Below are 26,480 nucleotides of genomic sequence, written 5' to 3' on the forward strand. Positions count from 1 at the left end.
CTGCTGCCCTTGCTGGGAGTGGGAGGCTCTCAGGATCATTGGTAGAGGCCTTAGTCTCTCTTGGGAGTCTGGAAACAGGCATTCCCAACTTGGAGTGATCAGGCCATCTTGCTAGTCACAGCTGCTCTAGGGGTGGCCCTTGGAGAAGTCTTCCTGCCCAGAGGGAGCTCTGAGGCAGTCGGATGGAGCGTGGAGCCCAAACAGGCCCAACAGGGGAGGGAGGAGCCACGTGGCCAAAGCTCCAGCCTTCATTCTTGCTTCTGGCCCTTGGGGGAGCAGACCCTGGGCAGTCCCTCCTGGCCTGTGGCCCTTGCCTGCCAGTCCCTGGGGGCGGAAGACAGTAGGGGTGGGGGCACACAGCTCCCTGCCTCATGTCCCCCCTGCCATCATCCGAGGCCGTCTTCCCAGCCTGATGCTGTGAAAGCGATTCTCCATCTCTCCTCCTGCAGCCACAGGGAGATAAAAGCCAGGGCTGTGGGGATGGTAAAGAGGGAGCCAAATTATATTTATAATATTAAAGTGAGTGCATTTGTGGCTTGCTGTTCTCCAGGGTGTTTTATAAGTAGAAAAACACAAATTAGCATTTTCCATTTCCATATATTGACTAGAAAAATCGCCTGCTCTCAATTAAGACCTATAGCTTTTGGGATGTATGCAACAATTTTATAAAATATTTACAGCGAGATTTGCATTTTACATGGTGTTACAGTTTTTCTTGTGTTTAGGAGACAGAGCTGAGGCCTGTAAGAGGAAATACATTCTCTGAAATCGAGGGGGAAGAAAGCTGCCGGCTGTTTTTCTTGCCTTCCCCACGTTTCTGACGTTGTCTCTGGTAATTACCTAAGGCTGATCCACCCATGAGCTGTTTGTCTGTTTCTCAAAGCCCGTGCTCCTTTGACAAATCTATTACTTTCCCTTTAAAACTTGCCCGAGTGGAGCTGTCTGTGGCTTTGTGTGAGATGAAGAAGGAGAACATTTTTTTTCCGAATGTAAAAGCATGCCGTAAAGAACATAGCTATTTCCTGGATAATTTGCAGTTGTATATTTTATGTTAATTTCACCGAAAATACTGCACCCCTGCCAGGTTTAGTAGCGACTCACTGTGATATGAATAATTTCTAGTGAATCTTTTTTTTTTCTTCATTTAAGATTTGGCACCTTTTTAAGATTTTAATAATAGCAACAAGGAGGAAGATTTAGAACAAGTGAAACATTAGTGCCAAAGAAATTCACGTTGAGCGCTAATGTAAAATAGCAAGAATAATTACATGGAAAGCAGTTTCCACAGATGTTTTTCCTTGTAATGTAATAACTATTTACTAAACTGTTTATTTTAGGCCTTTGGTTTATAATAAAATATTTATACATTCTCTGCTGTAATAAAAAAATATTGACAAAATACTATAGAGGTTTAAAAAGACAATTGATATGTTTATTTTCCAGGAAGCGAGTGTGCTATAAAAGTTTGGTGCTATTTTGGTGGATGTTTCAAGACGAGTGAAAACCAGGGTCGGTTTTGGAGTTTATTTCCTAATTTACTGGACGAGAACTGGTGACGTGCAAAGATGGATATTTCATTAGCCTATTGTTGGACAGGGGTATTGGTAGATACTGTATTTTTTCCAGTTGAATTCTTGGCTGTGAATCCTGCCCATGGAGCGCTAAATATTAGAGCTGCTAACTCTGGGTATAAGGCAGACGGGCTGAGGGGGATCTGTGGCGGGAAGACGCTAACTGAGCGCTTCTGCAGAATTGAGATTCCAGCAGGACTAGGGCTGTCAGGAGGTCAGTTTAGTCCTGGGGTTTATAAAGATTCGACCTCCACGCTCAGCTTCTGTCTGCAGCCAGCGAGGCGTGTCCCCGGCTTGGCTTGCCCCTGTGAGATCCCTTCTGCAGCCTGGGAGCAAGGGTACCCTTAACTCCTTGAACCCCTCTTTTGTATAGTCCTCACTTGAGAGGAAAATGAGCTTGAGGAGACACAAGAGAGAGCCCCCCGCCACGTCCACCCCCTGGATCACTCCCTGCCCTCTAGCTGGCAGCCTTCATAGTGGGGAGGGTCCTCCTAGTGGGGAGGGTCCTCCTATGGGGCCTCAGGAAATGGCCAGGGTGGGGAGGGAGGGGGAGGTGCTTAAGGACCCCAAGCAGGAAGAGGCCTCCAGAGGAGTCCTGGAAGATCCTGTTCTGGCCTCGCCTGCACACTTGGTCCAGTTTTTTCATAACCAGTCCGCTTTGCCCTACTGGCTCTTCTGAAAAGTCTGAATTGACAACCCTATCAGAGGATTTGTCCCTGAGCATGGGTGTTGGTCTCTGCATGTTTGATTTGTTGTTGTTGTAGCAGGGGATTTGTGTGTAATTTGTATTTCTGTGTGTCTCAACACTTGCATGCCTGTCAGTTTGTTGCTGAGTCTTGTATTTATGAGTGAGTGTGTGTGTGTGTGTGTGTGTGTGTGTGTGTGTCGTTTTGAGGGGGGTCAGTGCATTTGACAGTTGTGGGTTTGTTTCCGTGTTTGGGGTCTGGGTGTGTTTGCAGCCCTTGTATATTTGTTTGAGTCTATGTATTTGGCTCTAGGAGGCTATTTCTCTGCTATGTGCGTGTCTGTGTATGTCTCTGTATTTTGCATGTGTGTGTGAGTGTGAGGGGCAGGTAGCCCCTTCTGCTATGTGCCTGTGTGTTTCTGAATCTGTGTGTGTGTGTGTGTGTGAGAGAGAGAGAGAGAGAGAGAAAGAGAGAGGAGCATCCCCTCTCTAGAACAACTGGCCTCTTCGTTGGGAGGGACTCGAGGGTCTCCAGCACAGAGATTGCTGGCTGTGCTGGTGTGTGGCCAGTTCTTTCCACTAAACTTTCTGATGAAAGATGAGGAGAGGAGAGGTAGGAAAAAGGCTCCAAAGGGAAGGGAAGTGTGGAATTTTTAATAAAGAGAGAGACAACTGGACCCTGGTCTCAGAACACCCAGAGCAATCTGTAAGAGGAAGTTTGTTTCGTTTGGTTCTTAATCCAGAGACATCCCTTTCTCATGTCCGGAGGAGACCAGACCAGGGCCTCTGTCTGAAGACCCCCTACCCCCAGCTGAGGGGCCTTGCCTGCTAGTGGTTTTGTTTTGGGTTCTATTCTGCTGGGTTGGCCCATCCTCCATAATCTAGGACAACATTTCCTAGGGATCTCCTGCAAGGGTGTGGGAAGCTGCGTCTTGGGGCCCCTCGGGCACTGTTGGGAGGCCTTCCTCGGCTGGTCTGGCGATGAGCTCACCACTCCTCCAGCAGGGACCTGGGAGAGCACCACAGATAGAAACTGCTGCCCCTAAGCCCCTGGCAAAGTGCTTGGTCTCCCCTTTGGTGGGAAGGAATTTTTTCCCTTGTGCTTTTCTAAAATAATCTCTGTCCCCTTTCCAAAAGGAAGTGACCTTCTAGATGCCACACACTTCTAGACGCGTGGTCTCGTGGCTTCTTGGAGAGCCAAGGCCATCCCCCCCTCCTTGAAACAGGCTTCTGATGGAAGTTTTCCACTTTCCGGAGAAGCCAGAGTGCAGAGGGACAGTGACTTGGCTGAATTTGGGAGCAAACCTTTGGGAGGTGCTACAATCCCACAGGAAGCAACTCTAGGCGAGACTTCTGGAAAGAGGGTCCCCACAGGGTCCCAGCAAGGGCTCGGTCCAAACCTGAGGGACACCCTCTAAGGTGTGTGTGTGTGTCGGGGGGTGCCAGTGGACCGCAGAGCTTTAGTTCTGCTGTGTGAGGAAGAGTCTGGGGTCAGAACGGGATTGCTAGGGACAGATTCAGACTAGCTGCAGCCGCCACCAGGGGTCCCCCCCTTCTACTCGCTGCCCCCCACCTCCCCTGTCAGCCCTCCTGTCTCCTCTAAATAAATCTTGATTAGGTATTTAAAGGATATCGGTTTGGATTGGGGGCAGATGAATAATCCGCCTGGATGACCGACTTCTTCCCCTCAAGCTGTTTCTACACTGACATCTTGCTTACCTTCTATTTCTTCTCACCTGTGTTTTGAGCACCCGTGGGAAAGTGCGCCAAGTGGGGAATTGGGGGGGGGTTAAGATAGATGTGTTAGAAAGTGGTCAGAAATGAGCAAGGAGGGGTGTGGGGGAGAAGAGGTGCCTGCCAGGGGCCGGTGGGCTCTGGCTAAGGTCAGCGGGGGAATAACACACTCTGCGCGTGGGTCGGAACTTCCCGCGTGCTTTTCTTTTGTCTAACTATTCTCTGAGTGCACGTGGCCAGCTCCCGGCCCGTGTGGGGGACCGCTCTCAGCTTTGCAGTGATGAACGGCCACACAGAGCTGTTTATTTAGGTTTTGGTTCACACTGCTCCTGGACCAGGCCTGGGAAAAACAATTCACTCCACTAGGGACTTCTGCTGAAGGTTTCTGTCTCTGTTTTTTTCTAGGAGAGCCCGCATCCAGAAGGCTCGGGCAGAGGCAGGTCCCAAACTGCATTTGAGCGCTTTTATTTGTTGAATAGATGATGATGTGGTGGTGGGTGGTGGTGGGTGCTATTATTCATCTTGCTAATTGGTCGTGTTCCTTATAATTTCAGGCAGGTTGCCCCTCTCTGTTTAAAAATATCTTTTTTATTTTTTTTAACTTAATGTATTTTCCTTACAAGAAAAAAAAAATGCTGATACATAAAAAGAACAGATAGAAATCACCCTTAATCTCATCTCCTGGGGAAAACTGCTGTTAACAATTTGGTGTTTACCTTACCTGACTCTGTGTGTTCATACACCTGTAAACACAGGTTTAAAAAACATTTTATTGAAGTTTGATATTTATACAGAAAAGTACACATGTCAATAAATATGTAATGACTTGTTATTGATGCATAACTTACATACAGAAAAGCTCAAAAGCCATGAGCATAAGCTCACTGAGTTTTCCCACACTGAACCAGTGCAGATAGTGCTGGATCATGATGCGGCCTTACCTGCACCCCAGGGGAATACCTCGTACCCCCTTCTAGTCCCACCCCAGAGGAACCGTGATCTTGACTTCCGACGGCCAAGACAGTGGTGCCTGTTTTTGTTCCTTCGTACAAATGGAACCTCTGTGTACTCTTTCATACACAAGTGTTTAGTTTTAAGTGGAGTTATAATATCCATTACTATTTTGTGACCTTTCCCCCCCAGCAGTATAGGGTGACCGCCTCTCGTGTCAACACGTACAACACATACACACGTCTGCACCATCATTATTAGTGGCTGCTTGCTGTTTCATTCTCGAAGTGCCACAGTTTAAATTCCCCGTTGGAGTGTTTAGCGTTTCACTGTTCTAAAGCACTTCTTATTGAACATCCATGCTAGATGGGTGACTTTCGCCTTCTCCTCCAGGGACAGGGGGCCAGAGTGGCCGTGGAGGGAGGGGCCCTCGCTGGGGCCCGGCTGCAGAAGCCCAGGTTGTCGAGTGGAGGATGCTGGCATCGCTTCAGTTTGCCAGCTGGACCTCATCAAGTACGGGTGTTAATTACTGGGAGGCCCCTGGTTCTGTGAGCAGGCGGGGGACGCTGGGGCTAACTCGCGAAACAGGGTCACCTTGAAACAGACGCTTCCAGGGGAAGCACAGGGCCGGGGCACTGGCTTCCCACCCGTCTCCTCCAAGTCACCCCAGTGCTCTGGAGCCTCTGTATGAGCCGTGCATGGGCTTCCTCTGACCCCGCATCACGATGCTATGTGTGTCTTTGTCCCAGGCTTTAATTGGGGTGAGTTGGGAGCAAGAATACCCATCTCTGTGGCTTACCCCTTTCCAGAAGACCCTTGGACTCTGAGGCAGCTGGCGATCCCTGCATGCCCTGAAAATGTGGCCTGAGCGAGTGCTGGGGCTCAGGAGTGGAACTAGGGTTGGGAAGGGAGACGGTGGGCAGGGGGCAGCCTGGCAGCGCCAAACGGGAGCCCAGCTGTGCAGCGCGCCCAGGTCAGGAGGCGCTGCCCCGTGGCCCCAGCCAGGTAAGCTCGGGGCTGCGGGCGCGGCAGGGCCAGGTTGGAGGAGAATTAGGTTATTGCATTTCCTCTGTAATTCTTCATCAGGGCTGCCGCCTGGATCTGTTGCGGGAAAATCAATGTGTTCTGACTCTATAATTTCCCAGGTTGCTTTATTCCAAGTACATAGTGCAGGGAAAGGTGACATCTCCAGCCACGTCTGCGTGGACCAAATATGTGTGTGTGTGTGTGTGTGTGTGTGTGTGTATCACTATATATTTATATTTCTATTATACCCGGTCCTCCCTTCCCCTCCCCCCCACCCCATCCCCATCCCCATCTCCCAGCACTGGATTCATTGGAATTTCACAACCTTTGCATGCTTTTGTGAAAACACTCATTTGTGTTTGCACCAGGCCGCTAATGGCGGACGCCCAGGTCTGCGGAGCTTACCTCTGTTCAGCTCTCGTTATGGCGAGGAATGTGCCGTTAATAATGCATCTATGGAACTCAGCTGTGTGGGAGCCAAGTAATTATCCCACTGTAGCGTTCCGGCTTCAGTGTCATCACAACTGGGGCTTCATTAAAAGTCCTACCAGAGACGGTGTTGTGTGCTGCAGCCTGTATATATATTTTTTCATTTAAATTATCAGCCTTGCTATGGCTCAGAGGTAATTTGACTTTTTGAAACCGCTGAGCCCCTGTGAATTCCCCTCCCCTTCTCCCTCTCGCTGCTCTACCAGCTGATCAGCCCCAGAAGAACAAAAGGTTTATCTGAAGCTATGAAGCATATATTCACCAGCTTCTGGCGTCTAGATAAAAAAAAAATCAAAGTACTCCATTGAACATGTTAATACTGAGCAAAATGCACACAGCCAGACACTAAACCTTTACAGGGATTTGGGCATTTGAAAAGTGATACCCCGATCAGGTCTTGAGCTACGTTTCTTAGCCCGGAGAAGAGCAAGTAGCAAAGGAGGAAGAAAGAATGTTTATAAAGGAATATTAAAAGCAGCCAATGAACTGCGTCAGAGCTGCCCACCTTCCGTCTTAGCCCTTTGTCTGGTTTTGGCTGGGTAGGCAGCCAGAAGCCCGGAGAAAGGCACGTCATAGGGCGGTGGGTTTCCCCCCTTGGCTCTGGACTTTGAGCTGCTGGTGACTGGAGCGGTGAGTGGGAAGAGGGGTTGCCGTGACTCTGTGCCAAAACACAGAATGGGGATGGTGGTTCTTCTCTTTGTCTCTCCTGCGTCTCTGTGACCTCTTCAGCTTTCCACAGCAGAGGGCTGGGGAGAGTCTCAGGAGGGGGCCCTGTCCAAGTGCACTGCTGCTCTGAGCCTCCCCGTCTCGGGGCCTCCTGGAACTCTTGCATTTCCCAGCTACTTCATCTCCCCGGTGGGGAGCAGCCACCAAATATGACTGGCAGGAGCCATCAGGTTCCATGAGTGAATCATCCATCACAGAGCTAGCAGATAGGTGCTTGATTGGCAATGTCTGCCACGGATGGTGAATTGGTGCTTTTCCCGCCCTTGTCTGTCAAATAGACTTACTGAGCTCTCGTACTCTGCTCTGGATCAAGGAAGATATCGGAAAGGTGTAGGATTTGTTTCTGCCCACTAAGAGCTTTCCGTGTATTTGACAGGCAAATGTGGCTACAGAAAACACCTCATATTAAAAACAACGTATGGGGCAGCCCCGGTGGCACAGCGGTTTAGCGCCGCCTGCAGCCCCGTGTGTGATCCTGGAGACCCAGGATCGAGTCCCGTGTTGGGCTCCCAGCGTGGAGCCTGCTTCTCCCTCTCTCTGCCTGTGTCTCTGCCTCTCTCTCTCTCTCCTCTGAATAAATAAATAAATAAAAATATTTTTTAGAAAATAAATAAAAATAAAAACAATTTATGGGGAAGCCCGGGTGGCTCAGCAGTTTAGCGCTGCTTTTAGCCCAGGGCCTGATCCTGGAGACCAGGGATCCAGTCCGGCGTCTGGCTCCCTGCATGGAGCCTGCTTCTCCCTCTGCCTGTGTCTCTGCCTCTCTCTCTCTCTCTCTCTCTCTCTCTGTCTCTCATGAATAAATAAAATCTTAAAAAAAAAATTTATGCTTAAATGCTGGAGTATACTTTGTCATCAGGACAGAGGATATGGAGAATGGAGTAGTCCAAAAAGACACCAGGAAGGATATAGCATGTTTGGGGACTGATGAGGCCAGCTTGGGTGGCATTTAACCTGCTCATAAAGAAGGGTATGTAGCACAGTTTATAGCTGGTGCCCAGATGGAGAGAAGGGGAGAAGAATCTAGTTTCCACTTTGCGAGGCCCTCATGGAACCCTAAGGGAGCTCTGTCCTTTGGGGATGGGGTTTAGCCTCTGCATGTATAAGATCAGAGCTGGCTGCCACCCACCTGTGCAAAGGCCCCAGGTGTGCCCAGGGTAGGAAGTGGTGCACTGAGTACAAGTAGAACATGCAGGACCCCCACGACCACCTCTTTGGTTTGCAGAGTTGACCCCAGGCACAGCCTCTTGAATTAATCCCCTCTGCCACAGGGAAGATCCATAGCTCTCAGACTCTGCCCCAGACTCAGCAGAGAGTCTCCCTACGCCTTCCAGTCTTTATGGCCATCTCAATACCAGGCTTTGCATTGAGTATTAGGGATCCCTAACTGAGGCAAACAAAGCCCCCACTCAAAAGCCCCCTTCCCCAGTCTGATGGGAAGGTAGACTTGCTGATGTGCAAGTTCCTAAGTAGTACAGATCGCCCTAAGATCCTAAGTAGTAGATCGCCCAGTTCCTAAGTAGTACAGATCGTTCCTAAGTAGTACAGGGAGTGATCGCCCATCCTGGTTATATGAAGGTAGATACGCGAGGCTAAAGAGTAGTCAGTGGGGGTTTGAAAGTGGAAAGGCATTTGAGCTGGGCCTCTGAAGGATGACTAGGAGTTCATTAGAAGGAAAAGAGAAAGATAATTCTAGATGGTGGACACAACAAAAACTCGGAGGTATTAAAAAGAGCATGATGCTCCTTGAAACTCTTCTTGCTAGGGTCACCAGCAACTCCTGATTTTGGAAGCTGATGGCTTTCAGGGTCTTTCTAGGCCACTGGACCCTGTTGAGCATTCTCTGCACACTTGTCCTCATGCATAACTGACTACCCCCAAATTGGTGGCTGGAAAATGTCTTTACCTTCCTCCATGGTCCAGTGTCAAAGACCCACATCGCAGTCCTCTACCTCGGCGGCTGCTCCTACCACAGCTCCTTCTGTCCATCCCCACAACCCCTTACCTACACAGTTGTAAGACCCCCATTGCTCCCCCGTTGCTTGTAAGCTGGCTCTTCTGGGCAGCCAAGCTCCAGCTCTGGTCTAGGCCTGCAGCGCCTTGGGCACTGTTTGCCAAAGAGGGTGCGTCCTGGAGGCCTCGCTCGTTTGCCAAACTCAAGGCCCGCGGCACTCTAGGCTTTGCTTTTGTTTGGCCAGGGACCATTTCCAGGGCCTGTCATGGTCAGGGTCTCGGAAGCCCTGTGGGGGAGGGGGATTCAGACTTCAAGGAACACAACAGACACTGCATATTGTCCCCCGAGACACACGCACCCCCATACACACACGGATCCGTTTCTGGGGAAATAGGTCTTTGCCTTCTTTTGGGATAGTCGGTTCATGCTTGTGTAAAGGATCTCGTATTCATTTTGGCATCTACACCTCTGCAATGGCCACTTGTCCCCATCGAGCCAGAGGTGCCCGGCCCAGGGATGGTATACCCACCAGGAATGAGGTCGCCCCTCCTCCTGGGCAGCTGGGGCTGGGGTTTCAGAAAACAAAAGTGCCTCACTGCTGTCCTCGCCGGTCAGGACTCAGGGCGAGCAGGGAAACTCAGCCAAAGCACGTTTCAGCGTCGGGGAGCAGCTCGGAGGCCCCACGTCCTGGTTCTCCCTGGTCCGGAGCCGGAAAGAAAGAGGCGGAAGAGTGTTTGAATACTGTGCTGTGAAGGGAACAGTCCTGCGGCGAGGCAGTTGTGATATTAGAGCAGGCCTCCTAAGAGATCCCCTGGCTCTGAGCTGTGATCCACACACACCATTCACAGACAGCTGGTCGCCCAGCGTGGGCTGCGCCTGCCGCTCGGAGCTGGCACACTGGCGGGGACCAGGTAATGCTCTAATTTCCCTCGTGCAGATGCGGCCAGGAATATCTTAATTTATTGGTGTGCTGGCATGCAAGAGGGAATGCTGCCGGTGCAGCCTTGCATAACTATTAGCAAAAAATGGAGCTGATAGGGGCTTGACTTTTCCTAAAGTGGGTTTAAAATAATCATCGCCTTTTGTTGTGTTTGGAAGGGCTTGAACAATTCTTAATTATTTAATTATAGATATGCAAGTAATACACTGGGAATGGCCCTGCCATTCCAGGGATACCGAGCAGAGGAAAATGTTTAGTTACCGGAGGAGAGGGGAAAAAAAAAAAAAAGGTGGTAATTAAATCGAAGTGTCGTTTGTATCATGCCACGCGACTCCGTCAGCGACGCGGGCGGGAAGAGGTCTGCGGGGCCTCACCTTGGAAATTCTTATGTAATCGGAGGAACTTCAGCAGCATCGCCGCCTTCCTCCGGGCGAGGCCGGCAGAGTCTGCAGAGCCCTTGGTGGCTGGCGCGCTCCTGTTGTGCCGCGTTAGGCCCTGGGACGTAGGTGCTGCTGTTCCCATTTCACAGACGAGGAAGTGGAGTCTCGGGGACTTGTGTGCAGCCCCCTCCGCCCGGGGCTCGAAAGCCACAGCTTGTGCTGCTCAGGCACCGCGGCAGCCTGCCTTTGCCGCCTGTCGCCTGTCGCTGGGAGAGGCTGAGCCGCGCTCTGCTTCGCGGTGACTTTTCTCTCCAAATAGCCTGGGCCAGCCTCGACAACTTTGGTGACTGTTTGCCTGAATTGTGTGTCTGACTCCATGGCACGCGTCTCGTGATGGACACCTTGTAATTATCCCATATAAGCACTCATTGTATTCATATCATTAATTTTGTTTGGGCTATTACATTTGATAGATACATTAAGCATTATATAGTTCTCTTTATACATGAAATTGAACTGCCTTTGAACAGTCAGCCGGCTAATTGCCCGTAATTTGTGTTGCTAACGAGAAGCAGAATAGTGATATAACATTAGGCTCAACAGTCAGTTAACAAATTTGCCGATTCAGATTGCAAAGCATGCCCTCTGTGGCAGAGGCAGGCTGCACTTCACACGTGAATAGATTTTTAAAAACGCATTCAACTAAAAAACAACAACAACAACAACAAATTCTTCCCCCACCCCCAGCACTCTGCAGCCATGGCTGGCTGTTCCGGGCGATGGGCTGGTAGTGGGTTCGTGAGTCTGAAGGCTGTGAGACGTGGGGGAAACTGGGAGTGGGAGGGAAGGGTCTGGCCGCTACTCGTGTGGAGGCCGAGAGGCCGAGCTGTACTGCCTGTGTCCTGAGGGACCTCCCACCCCATCCCTTGTCGGTGGTCTGGGGGGCACGCGGGGTTCTGGCCTTTTGGATCGTAATCAGACTATTTCTACACTGAGTCTTCCACTTGGGCCCTGTCATCCTGAGGGGTTCCAGGGAGAGGATGGGGTGAGGTTAGAGGATGGGGTGAGGTTATCTCCGAGTCTCGTCCACCAGAGCCAGAAGGTAGTTTGGAAATGGGTGGGTGGGGGAACAATAGCTAGTGTGTCATCCTTCCCTGGAACCACGTCACCCACCTTGAGAAAAGCATGCCAGCGCCCAGACAGGCCTGGGGAAGGGACACACCACTAACCAAATGATAATGGTGGGGTGGGGAGGGCCTGACATGGATGAGACAGATGAGCTCCTTCCTTCTGGAATGCCAGACACCTGAACGCATCTCCCCCAAATTTGTATGTTGAAGCCCCAACCTCCAGGACCTGAGAATGTGACTGTATTTGGAGGCAGGGCCTTTTTTTTTTTTTTTAAATAGAGGCAAGTGAGTTAAAATGAGGCCATTAGGATGGGGGCCCTAATTCATCATGACTGGTGTCCTTATAAGAAGAGGAAATTTAGACACACGGAGACCCCAAGTAGGATGCACACACAGAAGAAGGCCCATGTGAGGACAGGGTGAGAGGCAGACTATCTGCCTGTCAGGGAGGGAAGCCTCAGAAGAAACTGATGCTGCTGACACCTTGATCTAAAACTCATGGCTTCCAGAACTGTGAGAAACTAGATTCCTGCGTGTAAGCTGCTCAGTCTGTGGCATTTTGTCATGGCGGCCCCAAGCAAATCCCAGCCGTTGCATGGAATGAGGTGGGTCTTGTCGGAAAAGTCTCCGAAAACCAAAGGTGAGCAGCTCTCTGTCAAACTTGAAAGATAGAATTTTAGGACAATGCAAAGGATGCCCCAGGCTGATGTGAGCTAGTGGCCACCCCAAGTTCCTTCTACAGTAGAGGCCCGGTCCTAAAATGGCATTGACAGACTTTGTTCTGTGCGTGCCCTCGGTTGGCTGCTAAGGGACACAGGGGCTGCGGGGGGAGGCGTCTCCTTTGTTATCTGAAATGGGCAGCGAGGCCTCTTGCCCTCTGGCTCCGGCTCCTCTGACCCCGTTTCCCTGGCTGGCGAGGGAGAGGTCTGCCTTCCTCTGCCTTCCTCCGCTGAGCATGATGTGAGTGTTGGTACCTACAAACCGGCATCAAAGAAAGGGACTTTTTGAGCCTGGAAGACAATGCCTGTGGGCATCTGAGTTCATTCCAGTTTATTTCTAGGCCGTGTGTCTGCTCTGTGAACGAGCCAGGTCTGTGACGGACACGGTTCCTTAGCACCTCGGGCTCTAACTTCCTCCTGCCCGCGACTCCGGTTTATAACTTAAGGGAACTCAGTTTTCTTTTAACTTAGAAAACAAAGTAGTGGAGATCATTTGGATTGTTCACTTCTGGGCAGATTGTTGCCGTTTCCAGCATTGCTCTACATGGTGATGGGACAAATGGCCTAAACATGACCAGTATATGTTACTGATTATTCACTGGTGCGGTGTCACACTATGCTTGGTGCTCGGGGTGTAGACTCGGTGCGTTCTCCACTCCTGAGTGCCTTACTCTCTGGGCAGTGGACAGTTGAGCTGGATGATGGTTGTGTGTGTGTGTGTGTGTGTGTGTGTGCGCGTGCAATGAATAACAGTGTGTGAGCACTTTTGTAGGTGGCTAATGTATTTGCAAAGAAAATTATGTCATTAGAATAAAATCGAGAGGTGTAAATGTTTCTGTGCCTAAGTATAATTGTTTTCAAATACTTTTGAATCCATTGACATTTTGTACAGAATGGAAATGCTGTTGCCATTGTGGCTTTTTCCTCCACTTATGGAGTGATTGGCTAATCACAGCATGTTTTTCTGGTATCAAGTAGCAGCTTTATGTGAAGAACCCGATATGAGTATGCTGTCAGTAGACCTGGCCATGCTGTTGTAGCTATTCTTTCCTCCAAAGAGGGGAACATCCAGGAAATAAGAAAACCTGTCATCTGGGGTAGGCCAGCATGTCCCAAAGACAAGAGTTTGTCACAATCAGGCCAGCAAGGCCCTAAGGGTACTTTTCCTTTGCTGTTGCCTGAGATTATAGCCCCAGGATGGCCTCTGGAGTCCTGTTGTTATACCTCTTGGCTGGCCTTTCTGTTTTTTAGTTAGCCAAGGTTAGAAAGAAGAAGTAAGAGCTTAGTTTTGAGCAGGACACTAAGAGCATTTCCTCTTCAGAGGATTGCTCATTATACAGTAAATTGATAGCTGAATGTTGGCAAGACATTCAATATAGATCTAGATAGAGAAAGTTGTTTGATAAGACTGATAATTAGTGATGGCGATTGGTCTTTGGGATGGCATTCATTTCACTGAATTAATATAGAAATTCAAATGGTGCTACTATGTCTTTTTTATCAACATAAACGGACTTCGCTATTTTTTAAAGATTTCATTTATTTATTTACTTATTTTTTTTTAAGATTTTATTTATTCATGAGAGACAGAGAGAGAGAGAGACAGAGACAGAGAGACAGAGAAAGACAGAGGGAGAAGCAGGCTCCATGCAGGGAGCCCGATGTGGGACTTGATCCTGGGTTTCCAGGATCATGCCCTGAGCTGAAGGCAGGCGCCAAACCACTGAGCCACCCGGGCGTCCCTAGATTTTATTTATTTATTTGAGAAAGAAAGACAGCACACAAGCATAAACAGAGGGAAAAGCAGACTCCCTGCTGAGCAGGGAGCCTGATGTGGGGCTCAATCCCAAGACCCTAGGATCCTGACCTGAGCCGAAGGCAGATGCTTCACTGACTGAGCCACCCAGGTACCCCTGGATTTCATGATTTTTTAAATCAGAAAATCATTCTCTGACATGGAGAAAAGATTCAAATAACATAGAAGACTATATATTCTCCCTTCTTCTGGACTCTGCCCCAACTTTCCCTCACTTTCCGCACTGGAGCTCGGATGCCTTGGGTTGCTGGGAGGGCTTCAGAGAGGAGGTGACATTTGGTAATAGGTTTTGGAGAGCGAAGTTGGAATTTGTGTACTGCAAAGCTGCTTTCGTCGAAGGCTGCACTGGGGAGGGAAGTCGTGCAGGATAAGAGGCGAAAAGGAGCCCCAGCAGGTAGAGGAAGGCAATAGATCAGGATCTTGCCGTGTCCCTTCCTGCCTGGAGAGGCCTGTTCAGGTGGGCAAGTCCTGGGTTTGGAAAACAGGCCAGTTACCCGCGTCCGTAGTTGAGTATAGGTGTCAGGCAGGCCCAGGAGGACGTAGGAGCGCGGGGAGTCGGAGTATATAGGAATGCCCAAGTACTGGAGCTGAGAACCCCAGTGTGTCAGCTGACAAAGAAAGCACGAGAGCGGGGACCAACCTACCCGGAGGGAACCAACCTGCCCGGCTTGCTTCCCCGTTACTGCCCAGGAAATGTTGCTGGGAACCCACGCCCGGTGACATGTCAGCTCCTGACGGAAACCTGGTTTGGCAGGCCCCGTTTTTTAAGCTGAGTGCCTGTCTGCCAGATTGCATTTGGATTGAGTGGCTGGCATTCCTCGAGCCGCGCTTAATAGGATTGAAAGAAAAGAAATGTTACTTTTCATCACACAAGACAACAAAGAGAAACGGGGAAACGAAAATATTATTTCGTTTGAACAAATTACAGGGAGATTCTCTGGGGTGCTTTCAGGGAGTTAGATGAGGAAAAGCACTTAAATATCATTCCATCAAACTAAATTTTTAACTACAATTTTTTACAGATAAAATGTGTTGGGAGGATTCAAAGAAGATTAGAGCTCACCTAAGAAACAGTATTCAAATTTTACCAGCTAATGGAGGCCCAGCAAAAACTGCTAATGCCTAGAACTTCCCTCCAAGGGACAGAGATTTCAGTATTCTTATAAAAACACATTGAGCTGATTTCATTTCCGTGTCTCGGCAGACTTCATTCGTGTAATTTCAGTAAGTGTTATAAATGTTATTTTAAGTATTATAATGATAATCCCTACTGACAATGGAGCTGTGCATCTCAGCTTCCATTCCTAAGGTAATGTTTACCTCGGATAGCACATAATTGTTTGCTTTTTTCACGGTAAACTCTCTGCTCCCAACTGCTTAATCAGCCATGGAAAAGAGAGGAGACTTTAGAAATGTTTAATGTTCTTCTGATTACATTAGAGTAATGGGTAAGCCCACATCGGTGGGGCCAGAGGCACAGACCGCCGCTCTTCCCTCTTGTTTTGTTTTGTTTTGTTTGTTTGTGTGTGTTTTGGTTGTGTGCGTGTCTGCTTTTTGTCCACAGATCTTTAGGAGGACTGCTGTGGGCTGTGGCAATCGGGGGAATCATTTATTGTTATAAATCTCACGGCCGGGGTATAAATCTGCCCTTTCTTGGCACGCGTGGCGGCCAGGCCCGGCGTCAGGCCCTCCGCCTGGAGCGTCCTGCGGGCTCCTGTATGCTGGTCACAGCCTGCGTTTGCGCAGCGTCGGCAGCCAGGGCGCCCGTGGGCTCTCGGAGTGTGTTCTCCGCCGCCTGCTCGGTGGAAGCAAGATTTCATTACGTTTTATGAAAGTGAAACTTTTCTGCCCTGGAACACAGACCCTCAGGGGCTTTCTCGGGGGCGCGATGCAGCATTTGCCTCTCTGGCTTCTTCGATATCTGACTCCGGATGTGATCAGGAATTAAGACGGAGCAGGAAAGCTTGATAATGCGTTGCAGGTTGGAAGAGTATTTGCTTTTCCTGGTCTTGAGTGTTCAGAGCCCTCCTGTCTTCATCTCTGACTATAGGGGAGTTCTGCTTTTGAGCTGACTGGCAGCCGGGTGTTCTTTAATTCATTCAACAAACGTCCGTACTGAGAGTGCTCTGCTCCAGGCACTGTGCTGGGCGCTGGTGAGTGAATATCTGAGCGAATGTGTTTCTCCGTCGTTCATGTAGCTGATGTCTGGACGGGGAAGCCAAGACGAAACAGGTGGACAAGCCACTGTGTTATTACAGATGGAGAGATGTGTTACTCGTGTGAGGACAGAGGAAAGTGGGGAGGATGCTGGTTAAGCTGAGCTTTAAAGGCTGAGAAGGAGCCAGGCCTGTGACGAGGCTGGGACAGAGCATGTGCATTGAGGCTGGAAATGCCACAGCCGTCTTCTGGGGGCTGAAAGCAGGTGTGTGGGGCTGGGGTGTGGGAAGGAACCAGGACCGTGGCTCCAGTGAAGTGAGAGAGGCTGGGCCGTGTCTGGCCTTGCAGGGTGCGGTCAAGGACTGGGATTTTATTCTCTGCAATAAGAAACCAGTGTGGAGCTTTAGGCCGCCAGGGACATTATCCTATTTGAAGCTTGAAGAAATATTGGCCTGGCTGCCAGGTGGCTGTGACACCATCGGGGAGCAGAGTGGAAGCTCAGAGTCCAGTGGGTAGCCACTTGCTGTTATCCTGGCAAGAGAGGGGGTCCATGGTGGCAGCAGGGGCTGAGGGGCTGACACCCCCTTTAAGTCACATGTCAAAAAGGAGATGTATGTCCCCGCTGGCCAAATATGTGCCAGGCAGGAGGAGGTGTTGGGCCTGAATGTCTCTGCGAGTTTCTACAGTGGTCAGCGTCTACCTGTATCCTCCTATGGCAGAGGTCCTCTTGCTTCCCAGGACTAACCCCCTAGGGTGTCTATCTTTTCTCCCCTCAGACTACTTGGAACACTTCATGGCAGCCCCCTGAGGAGGGATGGAGTGAGGCTAGCTGGATTCTCCACCTCCCCGCTGCCACTGCTGCAGCCGCCGCCATGCATTCCATTATTTATTTTCCAGCCTCAGTTTCCCCAGCTCCTCCTGGAAAGGGCATGGAAGCATGCTCAGCATGCCTGACCCTTCCTTCCCCTCCTCCCACACCCACTGACAGCCCTTCCTCCAGCCACCACTCTTCAGATCCCCAAGGTCTGCGGGATAATTGAGCTTGAGCCTTTAGTTAAAGACCAGGGCCAGTAGGTAGCTGATTTCTCCAGTCCTCGGGGTGGACGCTTGACAGGTTTGTATGATGGGGACAGAGGAGCGAAGGGAAAGGAGGTGGAGTGATGGATAATTAAAGCATCCTGAGGGCCCCAGTCTGGTCCAGGTGGCCCAAGAGGGGTCCTCCCCAGTGGGGCCTGGTCAGAGGGCATGTGTGCACCTGGCCGTCTGGAAGGTGGGCAGGCTTTTTGCTGATGCAGGGGTGGGGCTGTGGGTAAGAGGGGACAGGGAGGAACTGCATGGATGGAATATACCTGATGCCCAGCTTTGGGTTGAATTAACTTCCAAGAAAACATCACTGATCTCTCCTCTTTCCCTTGGAGAGGCAACAACTAGTTGAATCCATCCTTGTGTGTTTGTCTCTGGCTCTCTGCATTCTGGGGAGCCATCAAGGAATCTAAAAAGAAATGTTGCAAAACTCAAGGTGGAACCTGGCAGGTATGCCAGTGAGCAGAGGAAGAGGGGAAAACGGGGTGTGCTTGTTTCTACCCATGCACACGCCTCACTGGAGTCCTAACCAAAACCAAATGAATATTTGAACACCAGAGCATTTTGTTTCAAGCCAGGAGCACACTGCATTGCTGGCAAGACCAGGGAATGACCTGAAAACCTGAATATTTCAGGGAACAAAAGGTCCTTGGGTCTGCTTTCCCGAGAAGGGCCTCCGTCCAGGGTTATTTGAAGGCCACATGGTCCAGGGGGCATGGCAGGCGGCAGGAAGGGTTTCTGCTGCTCCTCCTTTGCTAGGGCTGTGCGCTCTGGGGGTGCGTGCCCTGCTCCCCAGCACCAGACAGCCACATGGCACCACGAGGCCCCAGCCTCCAGCCGTGCGCCAGGCAGAGAAGAGGGAGGAGGAGGGAGAGCCAGCGAGAGGCAGGGGCAGGGGGGCTGGGAGATAGAGAAACAAACTCTATTTTCTGCTCGTCTGTGGCGGGAGGGCTCCTGCGGCCCACAAGCTCGCAGAGTGAAGCAATTTCAGACAGGGATGAGTGTCTGTTTTTCCCTGGAGCGGAGACTAAAAACCCCGAAAGCCCTTGGTTTCTCTGCCCTTAATATCCTGTTCTGAAAAGTGCAGTTGTAAGAAGTGAAAGAAATGAGGATCCGTAACAAGTGGAAGGAGGCCCTTCCCCAGCTGGAAGCCGCGGGATGGGGGAGCCTCTGTGGGGCTGACCGAGGAGGGCGGAGCGGGGCTGCCCCTGGGATGGAAGAGCTCATTGCCCAAGGGGTCCCGAGCAGGGGGCCGTGTTAGGACAAAGATTCAGACTCTGTCCTGTCTCTGGGGGTGTTTGCTGGGACTAGTGCCTCCTGGATGGCCTTGAAGGCCACTTGCCTGCCTGCCTGGAGAGGCGAGGATTTTGGGATACTATTACTCTGTTCTGCACTTCCTGCCTTCCCAAAGCTCCCTGAGCTGTGGCCTTGCCTCCAAATGCAGGCGTTGGCCCCCTCTCCCCTCCTGCTCTCTGCCCCCCAGCGGTGTGTGTGTGCCTGGCAGGTGCCCAGGCCAAGCAGGGACAGATCTTTACTGTGAAGTGAGCGCAGACTTTCAGAACCAGCCTTGGGCCAGGGCAGCTGGGGGCTGGGTCTCTGGGCACCAGAGGTGTCGTTGTACCATAGAGGGGCCTCTGGCACCTGCATGGTGGAGGGAAAATGCAGTGGCAGGGGGATGGCAGGGCACAAGGGGAGCCCCCTCCCCAAGCAAGGAGGGCCAGGGGCTGCTGGGGAGCCACAGACAAGGCTTTCTGCTGGGCCCGCCAGGTACTTTTGGGGTCTTGGCTCCCCTGCGCTGACTCACTGCCAGTTCTGGTGCACTGGACCGGCCTGCCAATACCTCTCCAATATTTCCAATACTGTCCATACCCCACTTCGCTCTCGACATGTGATGTCTCACGTGGGGTACCAGCCCTCCCTCTCTCTGTGTGTGTGGGAGATGTGGCCCCCGCGGGCCTCCCCAGGGTCCTGGCCTCAGGAGAATGGAGTGGTCGAGCATGTGGACTCCGGGCTAGCATCGCTCCCCATGAGCTGGGGACTACGAGCAGCTCCCGGATCCTCTGTGTCCATTTGATCCTCAATGAAACGGTGGTGATGGTGGGACCCTCCCCTTTAGGTGGTCGTGAGTGTCAAATGGGCTTAGAACAACGTTGGCACAGAGGAGTAATGAACGGGGAAAGGTATGATATTATTATCACTGTGGTTATGGTTTTTCTTCTACAAATCTTCCCCGTTCCTGGAGACAGCTCATGGTACCCCTCTTCCCAGCTGGCCTGTGCCCGGGTCTCTCACTGTCTGCCCTGAGTGCTTTGACACACCTCATCACTATGGCCTTGTCGTCTGTCCTCTGTCTTTATTGACACTGTGACACCGTGTGCATTCAGCACACCTTCTTGGCTAAGTTATGAATTCTCTGAGCGGAGGGTCTTGTCTGTCTCCTCATCTGTGCCAGCCCCCACGTCCCACCCCTGCTCTGGACTTACAAAATGCTTAGTAAGTATTTACTTAATTGAATGGTATGAAACTATATTGGAAAATGAGGGTAAGGCCTTTTACTTCAATAAAGAAAATAGAAAATGAAATGTGTAAATATACTGCATCTGCTCTGTTTGACCCTGTGAATCAAGTCACCTGCTGCTGTTATGTTCATGTCGTGGCTGCAGGTATCAGGCTCAGAGAAGAAAGCCTGACTTGCTCGAGGCTACATGGCTGGAAAGGCAGAGGTAGGACTTGAATTCAAGACTCTTGACTCCTCTAGAGCAGGCCTGTGGCCAGTAAGATGTGTGGTCTCTGGGCATCCTCAAACAGGATGGATTTTCTGATGGGTTGGGCCATGCCCAGGCCCCTTTCTTCCAAACCTTGGTGGGCTAATGAGTCCCCACGTCTAGGACACAGTGCCTGCCCCCAGCCGGTGTACGGGGGTGGCATGAAGACCTGCTTTTTTATTGGTGGTAAATTTAGTTGCATTTGGGCTGATCTCAAAGAAACTTGGATTCCCCAGAGCTCGGGGTGACGACGGTGCCCAGCCCAGCTCAGCTTCTGCTCTTGCCTCTGTGTCCCCATTGTCCCACCATGAGCCCATGAGGAACCATGGGCTGCCATACATGGGAACACTCTTTCCTGTCCACTTGTCATGTGCCTGGGGACAGGTACCACGTCCTGTTGCGTATTCCCACAGTGCCTGTGTTAATACATAGTAGGTGCTTAGTGGAGGCAGCAGGGAATTTGATGAGGGCCAAAGGGATTTGCTCAGTCTTGGCGATTTCCTCCAAACAGCAAAGGCAACTTCTTGTTGCATGGCTGGGCATGGAGTTTGAGAAGCCAAATGAACAGGTAGGCTGGGAATATAGGCGTCTGAATAGTCTTCCTTCCTATCCCTCTATTTGGGCTGCGGGTGAGCACGCCAGGGGAGAACCGGGGCCTCCAGCCAGAGACTGAGCTGCAGGAGTCACACATGGTCTCTCTGATCTAAGTATACTGGGGGGGGCTGGCCATGCCTTCTAGAGCCTTGCCCCTCAAAGTTGTGGTCCAGTGACTGACAGTTATCCCCATCCCTGGGAGTGCACTAGAAATAACGGACTACCAGGTCTCACCCCAGTCCTGCTGACCCAGAATCTGCATTTTATTTTATTTTGTAAAAATATTTTATTTATTTATGAGAGAGAGAGAGAGAGAGAGCGTGAGCATGAGTGAGTGCTCCAGCTGGGGTGGCAGAGGGAAAGTGGCAAGCAGACCTGCCTGGTGTGTGACCCAGACATGAGGCTCAATCCCATGACCCTGAGATCATGACCTGAGCCGAAACCGTGGGTCGGACACTTAACCACACTGAGCCACCCAGGCACCCCCAGGATCTGCATTTTTTTAAAAAGATTTTGTTTATTTATTCATGAGATACATAGAGAGAGGGAGAGAGAGGCAGAGACCCAGGCAGAGGGAGAAGCAGGCCTCATGCAGGGAGCCCAACATGGGACTCGACCCCGGGTCTCCAGGATCACACTCTGGGCCGAAGGCAGGCGCTAAACGCTGAGCCACCCAGGGATCCCCTGGGATCTGCATTTTAAAAAGAGCCCCAGGGGATTCACATACTTGTTGAAGTTTGAGAAGCAGTAGCCTAAAGGACCATTTCCTCCGGGGGGGGGGGGGGGGGGCAACACCAAGGAAGGTGGGCCAGTGCCCTTGCTAAAAACACACCCGCCCGTCTGCCTGTCTCAGCTCCCCCCGTAGGTAACACTTGGGGGGTGTAGCCTGCTTGGCTTCAGTTTCTTCCCGGGTGAAGCGGGATCTTGGAAACAGTCGGGCCTTTCTCCTTGGGCTGCCGAATGAGGATTAGATGTAATAACATAGAACATATGTTCCGTACTTAGCGCACGGCCCAGGCAGAGCGAGCCCCGGATAAATGCGATGTTAGCTCGCTCTAAGAACGGAAGAGTGAAGGGGGCTTCGGTGAGTGGGAGGGAAAAACACTGTGATTTGTGCAGCTAGTTTTGCACGAGGCTTGTTTAGTGGAGCTTAACTCAGGAGCTAAATACCAGCTAGGACTCCCTGTAGAATTATTACATGGAGTAGTAGGGGAAGGGGGAGCCAGAGTTAATGCTTGTGATAGCAATTTTTTTTTAAATTAGGAAAAAAAACGTGTTAAAAGCAAGTAAAACCCCTGGTGATCGCAAATGAATTGCCTAAGTTCTCTTAGCAGATCCACTTTCCGGAGCGATGACGGGGCTTGCGGGAACGAATGGCTTCTGCTTTTGCGAGGAGGGGGCAGTGAGGCCCCCGCGGTGACTCCTGGCTCTGGCTCGGTCCGGCCGCTCCTCGCGGGGAAGCCACGGCCACGGAGGGTGGAAGGAGGCGCTCCGTGGGCAGGGCCGGGCATCTGGGCCTCCTGGCAGCTTAAATGCCTCCGATTAGCAAGTCGGGCGGGAAGAGGTGCTAAAAAGAATCCTTCCCGCCTCCTCCGCTGGCATGTTTTGAAGGGAGTTCAGTTATGAGACTATTAAAATGTTATTTTGATAATTAAGCCCACAGCTGTTCCGAGGGCGGCAGGGGCAGGCGGCGCGCAGGCGGCAGAAGGCACAGTGCTCTCGCAGGCTCCGGGAGGAAGCAAGCGGGCGGGGGCGCACGGCGGGGAGGGTGGACACAGGGCCGTGGAGCGGGGCTGGTTGCGGGGTGTGAAGGTCCCCTCTAGCCAGGTCTGGGGTTGCCCCTGCCTGCCCGCAGGGTTCAGCGGCTCCAGGAGGCCCCCTCTCTGGGACGGCGTGAGCTGCCCCCGACTAAGGGGACACTTGCAGGTGTGGGCACAAACTGTCAGAGCAGTGGCTGACCGGGATGCCCGATGTCAGCGGTTCTCAAAGTGGGGTCCCAGGACCAGCAGCATCTTCATCTCCTAGGAATTGTTTAGAGGTGCAAATGCTTGGTCCCACCTGACCTACTGAATCGGAACCTCTGGGGGTGAGGACCAGCAGGCAGTCCCTGTTCTCACAGATCCTCTAGCTGATTCTGATTCTTGCTAAATTATAGAACCACCATCCTTACAGGTCACCTGGCAAATGAACCCTTAGACTTGGGGAAAGCTTGGCTAGGAAGGTGTGGGTGAGGGTGTGGGAATGGACAGCACAGAGACATCCCTGATCTAGTCCTGTTCCTTCATTGTGCTGGATGGCAAAGAGAAGCCCAGAGAGGGGAGGTGGCTTATCATGGCCACACAGCAAATTAGAGCAAGACTAGAATTAGTAATCAGCCAGCTCTCTTGATTGCAGACCTTTCCGTGAGATGGTCTGTTTGAATATTAAGGGCAAGGCTGGGAGAAGAGGTTTCAGTTGGAAGTGATGAGGTAAGCCAAGGAGAAGGCCAAGAGTATCAATCCAGAATATGTTTACCTACCTGGAGGCTGCCAGCGTTCTCTAGTCATGTTCTGCTGGGAGTTATTGCCAACACATGCATCCATCCATCCACCCACCCACCCACCTACCCACCTATTCACTCAAGTACATATCTACTCATCCACTCACCCAGCCATCCAGCCATCCACCCACCCACCTACTCATTTATCCATCCACTCATCCATCCATCCACCATCCATCCACTTACCCACCCACCCAACCATCCATCCATCCATGTATCCATTCATCCATCCCTCCATTCCTCCAGCCTTGTATCCTTCTATTGCTCACTCCCACCTTCCATCAGTCCTCTCATCCTTACTCCTCCTTCTGTCCACATCATTGTGCATCCCTCCAAATATTCAAATGGCTGTTATTCACCATCTGCTTATCCCCCCACCAACCCATGCATCCATCTATCTATTTCTTCACTCATTTTCCTATCCACACGTTAAACAAACCTTCCCCCTCTCCCTCCCACCCCTACAAAGAGCCTACTATGCACCAGGCATTTTTATATCCTTCTCAACAGATGGGAGCTTAAGCTACCCAGGTCACATGAGCTGACCATCTTCTGTAAGACACTGTTGAGATAGGACCATGCCTGGGCTCTGGCCTGCCCACAGCTCTGCCGAGGCCCTCCTGCCTCGCCCCCCAGCACCAAGCGTTCTCCCCAAATGTGCATGCAGCCACACTTTCATCCCTATTCCTCTGAGCTGTAGTAGTGGCCTGTCCCCTGGCCACCCCTCAACAGCCTCCCCCAACTCAGGTGCCGTAATTCACATTCTGGAAGTGTGTAGGGCTTGATCATGCCATTTCACTACTTAGACTTGATTGGCTCCTCATTGGCTACAGGACAAAGCATATAATTTTGTTCTGCCATCTGATGAGTCCAGGCTCGTTCCCAGCCTTCTTATCAACCTTAGGACCCTGTGGTTTCCAGCCGAAGCTTCAGCCTAAGTAGGTGATTTGCTGTTCTCAGATGTTCTTGCACATTCTTTGCACATGTGGTCCTCCTGTGTAAAATGCCTTCACTCTATACGCCCTGCTCTTCCTGTTGAAATCCTGCTCTATGGGTCTATTTCAGTGCCTGCAACCTTACCCATGACCTCCGCTTTTGTCTCCAGCTGGGCTGGATGTCCCTCTGCAGAACGCTGTGACATCTCTGGTTCCACATTATCATGCGTCTGGCTCTCATTTGCAAGGCTCACGCTCACATTGCAGGCAGCAGCAGGTCTGTGGCAGCTCCAGCATAGCTCACTGCATAGCTCTTGACACGCAGTAGGTGCTGCTTTTAAGTGGGCAACTTGTGGCTTAGTTACATGTCTAACATGCATGCTCTAGGTGAGTGCCCTAGAAAGTCCTATTGGGCTCTGGGCTTACACACTGTTGTCTCCTCCCTGGAACGCACGGGACCTGGCACATAGTAGGTGCTTAATGAATACTTTTTGGATGAAGAGTGAACAAAAGATTCACCCTCCCCTTTAATGTTGATTATAATTTCAAACTAAATAGTGACCAAATAAAACAGGAATAATATTACCAACTCAAAAGTCAACTTTCCCCACGAGGTGCTAGTCACCTAGGATTACAAGTGCCTGCTATCTTCTATACTCTTGGAGTAACCTGTGGATGCTTAATGGGCAGGGGCTGGGTCTTCCTCACTGCTGAAGCCCCAGTGCTCACTGTATAACCTGGCATCCTTCCTGCTTTTCCAGAACCTACTCTGTTCCCCTCACCCTTAGCTAACCTGTTGGGCTCAAAGTGCCTTTCTGAGTGTGTCTCTCTCATTGAGAGCCCTCACTGGCTCCCCATCACCCTCAGGGAGAGGCCGTCTACAAGGTCCCTCCGCCCTGCTCTAACCCCCCCCCCCGCCCCGTCTGTCTCCAGCATTTGCCCCTCACCTTCCACATTCCAGCCATGCCAGCCTCTCTTCCAGGCACATGCCTTGGGGCATGCTCCTCCATCTGCCCCAGGCACCCGTCCCCCATGTGGGCATTTGCCTTCACTGTCCTGACTCGGTGGGCTCCATGCCCTTTCTGTGCCGTGTTACGCCCCCTGCCTCACTAAGGTTGTGCCCAGGTGTGAACATCTTCCTTCCCCGGCTGGACCATGAGCTCCAAGTGCGCGGGCCTCATGCAGGCCTGGGGTTCTGCACCTGGCAGGTTTCTTTCTGATTCATGTTTTTTGAATGAATGAATAAATAAAAAAATACAGGGCAGGTACTTAGTAAATTGTATTGAATGAATACACGAATGATGTAGTAGGTGCCTAGCAAAGATTTGCTGAATAAATAAAAAATGAGTGAATAGGGAAGGATGTTCAGGGCTTTCTTAGAAAAACTCTGGCCAGTTAGGCCCCCTTCAGACCAGGGAGGATGTCTGTCCATCCATCCTCTTAGCCCCCTGTGCTCACTCCATCGGCTGCAGGAGACTCTGCTCTGCCAGATGTCCCTCCCCCGTGCCCGCCTCTCACCAGCCCTTGCCACCCAGCCCTGAGTGAGTGAGGGTGGAGACAGTGGCCCTGGAAGCTGCCATTTGACACAGCTGTGCCGGGGTCAGGCATGGGCGCTGGGGTCGGGTGGCCTTTAGGTGAGGAGCAGGATGGAGCCTGCCCTGGCCCATGGCCCCTGGTGTCACAACTGTCTACGTACCCGTATAATTCTTTCAACTCTGCCTCCATCCGGTCCAGCCCTGATCTGAAACCATCTTCCAGAACATCTGTTTTCCTCCTCAATCAATACGCTCCCCAAAGAGGGCCAACTTGCAAAATATTATATATAACATCAAACATGCTATCTGAATTCAATTAAGTGATTTGGTTGGGGAAGAGTTTGTGGTAATTAAACATACTGTTTTGGGGCAAATTGTAGCAAACTCTTTCATTCTTCATTAATAGGCACCTCTCTTGACTCCCTATGAGCTGAGAGACAGTAGGGGGTTGGGGGGAGGAAGAAGGAAGGAGAGAGGGTGGAAATAGCTGAAAAACCTCCACTCAGCATGATTTACTGCCACCATTACAGGCTTGGATTCCCAGCTCTCTCATGCTATGTGACCGCAGTGGAATCACTTAACCTCTCTGGGCCTCAGCCATCTGATCTGTAAAATGGGAATAAGAATACTCATCTCACAGGGCTGCTGTGTAGATGAAGTGAGAACAGCGGTGAAAACACACAGTTCCCAGCACACAGTGCCCTTCGTGAAAGAGTCCTCGTGGCACAGAGGTACATTGAGGCTGGGTGAT

The 26,480-nt window shown here is 51.1% G+C and overlaps 1 protein-coding gene across 5 annotated transcripts in view; it reads left to right on the top strand.

The window, feature by feature from the left end:
- The window catches only part of ZNF423 (zinc finger protein 423), a 333,820-nt gene that overhangs the window by 231,966 nt on the left and 75,374 nt on the right, over positions 1–26,480 (top strand). Inside the window, exon 6 of one of the 5 annotated variants that reach the window (XM_038531092.1) lies at positions 15,144–15,340. The exons of the other annotated variants lie outside the window; for them this stretch is intronic. Coding sequence (XP_038387020.1) covers positions 15,144–15,247 — 104 coding nt within the window. The 3' untranslated portion in view covers positions 15,248–15,340. Of the gene's footprint in view, positions 1–15,143; positions 15,341–26,480 lie in introns of those variants that run through there. 5 annotated transcript variants of the gene reach the window in all.

This window comes from Canis lupus, chromosome 2 (assembly GCF_011100685.1).
Source record: "Canis lupus familiaris isolate Mischka breed German Shepherd chromosome 2, alternate assembly UU_Cfam_GSD_1.0, whole genome shotgun sequence".
NCBI classification, from domain to species: domain Eukaryota; kingdom Metazoa; phylum Chordata; class Mammalia; order Carnivora; family Canidae; genus Canis; species Canis lupus.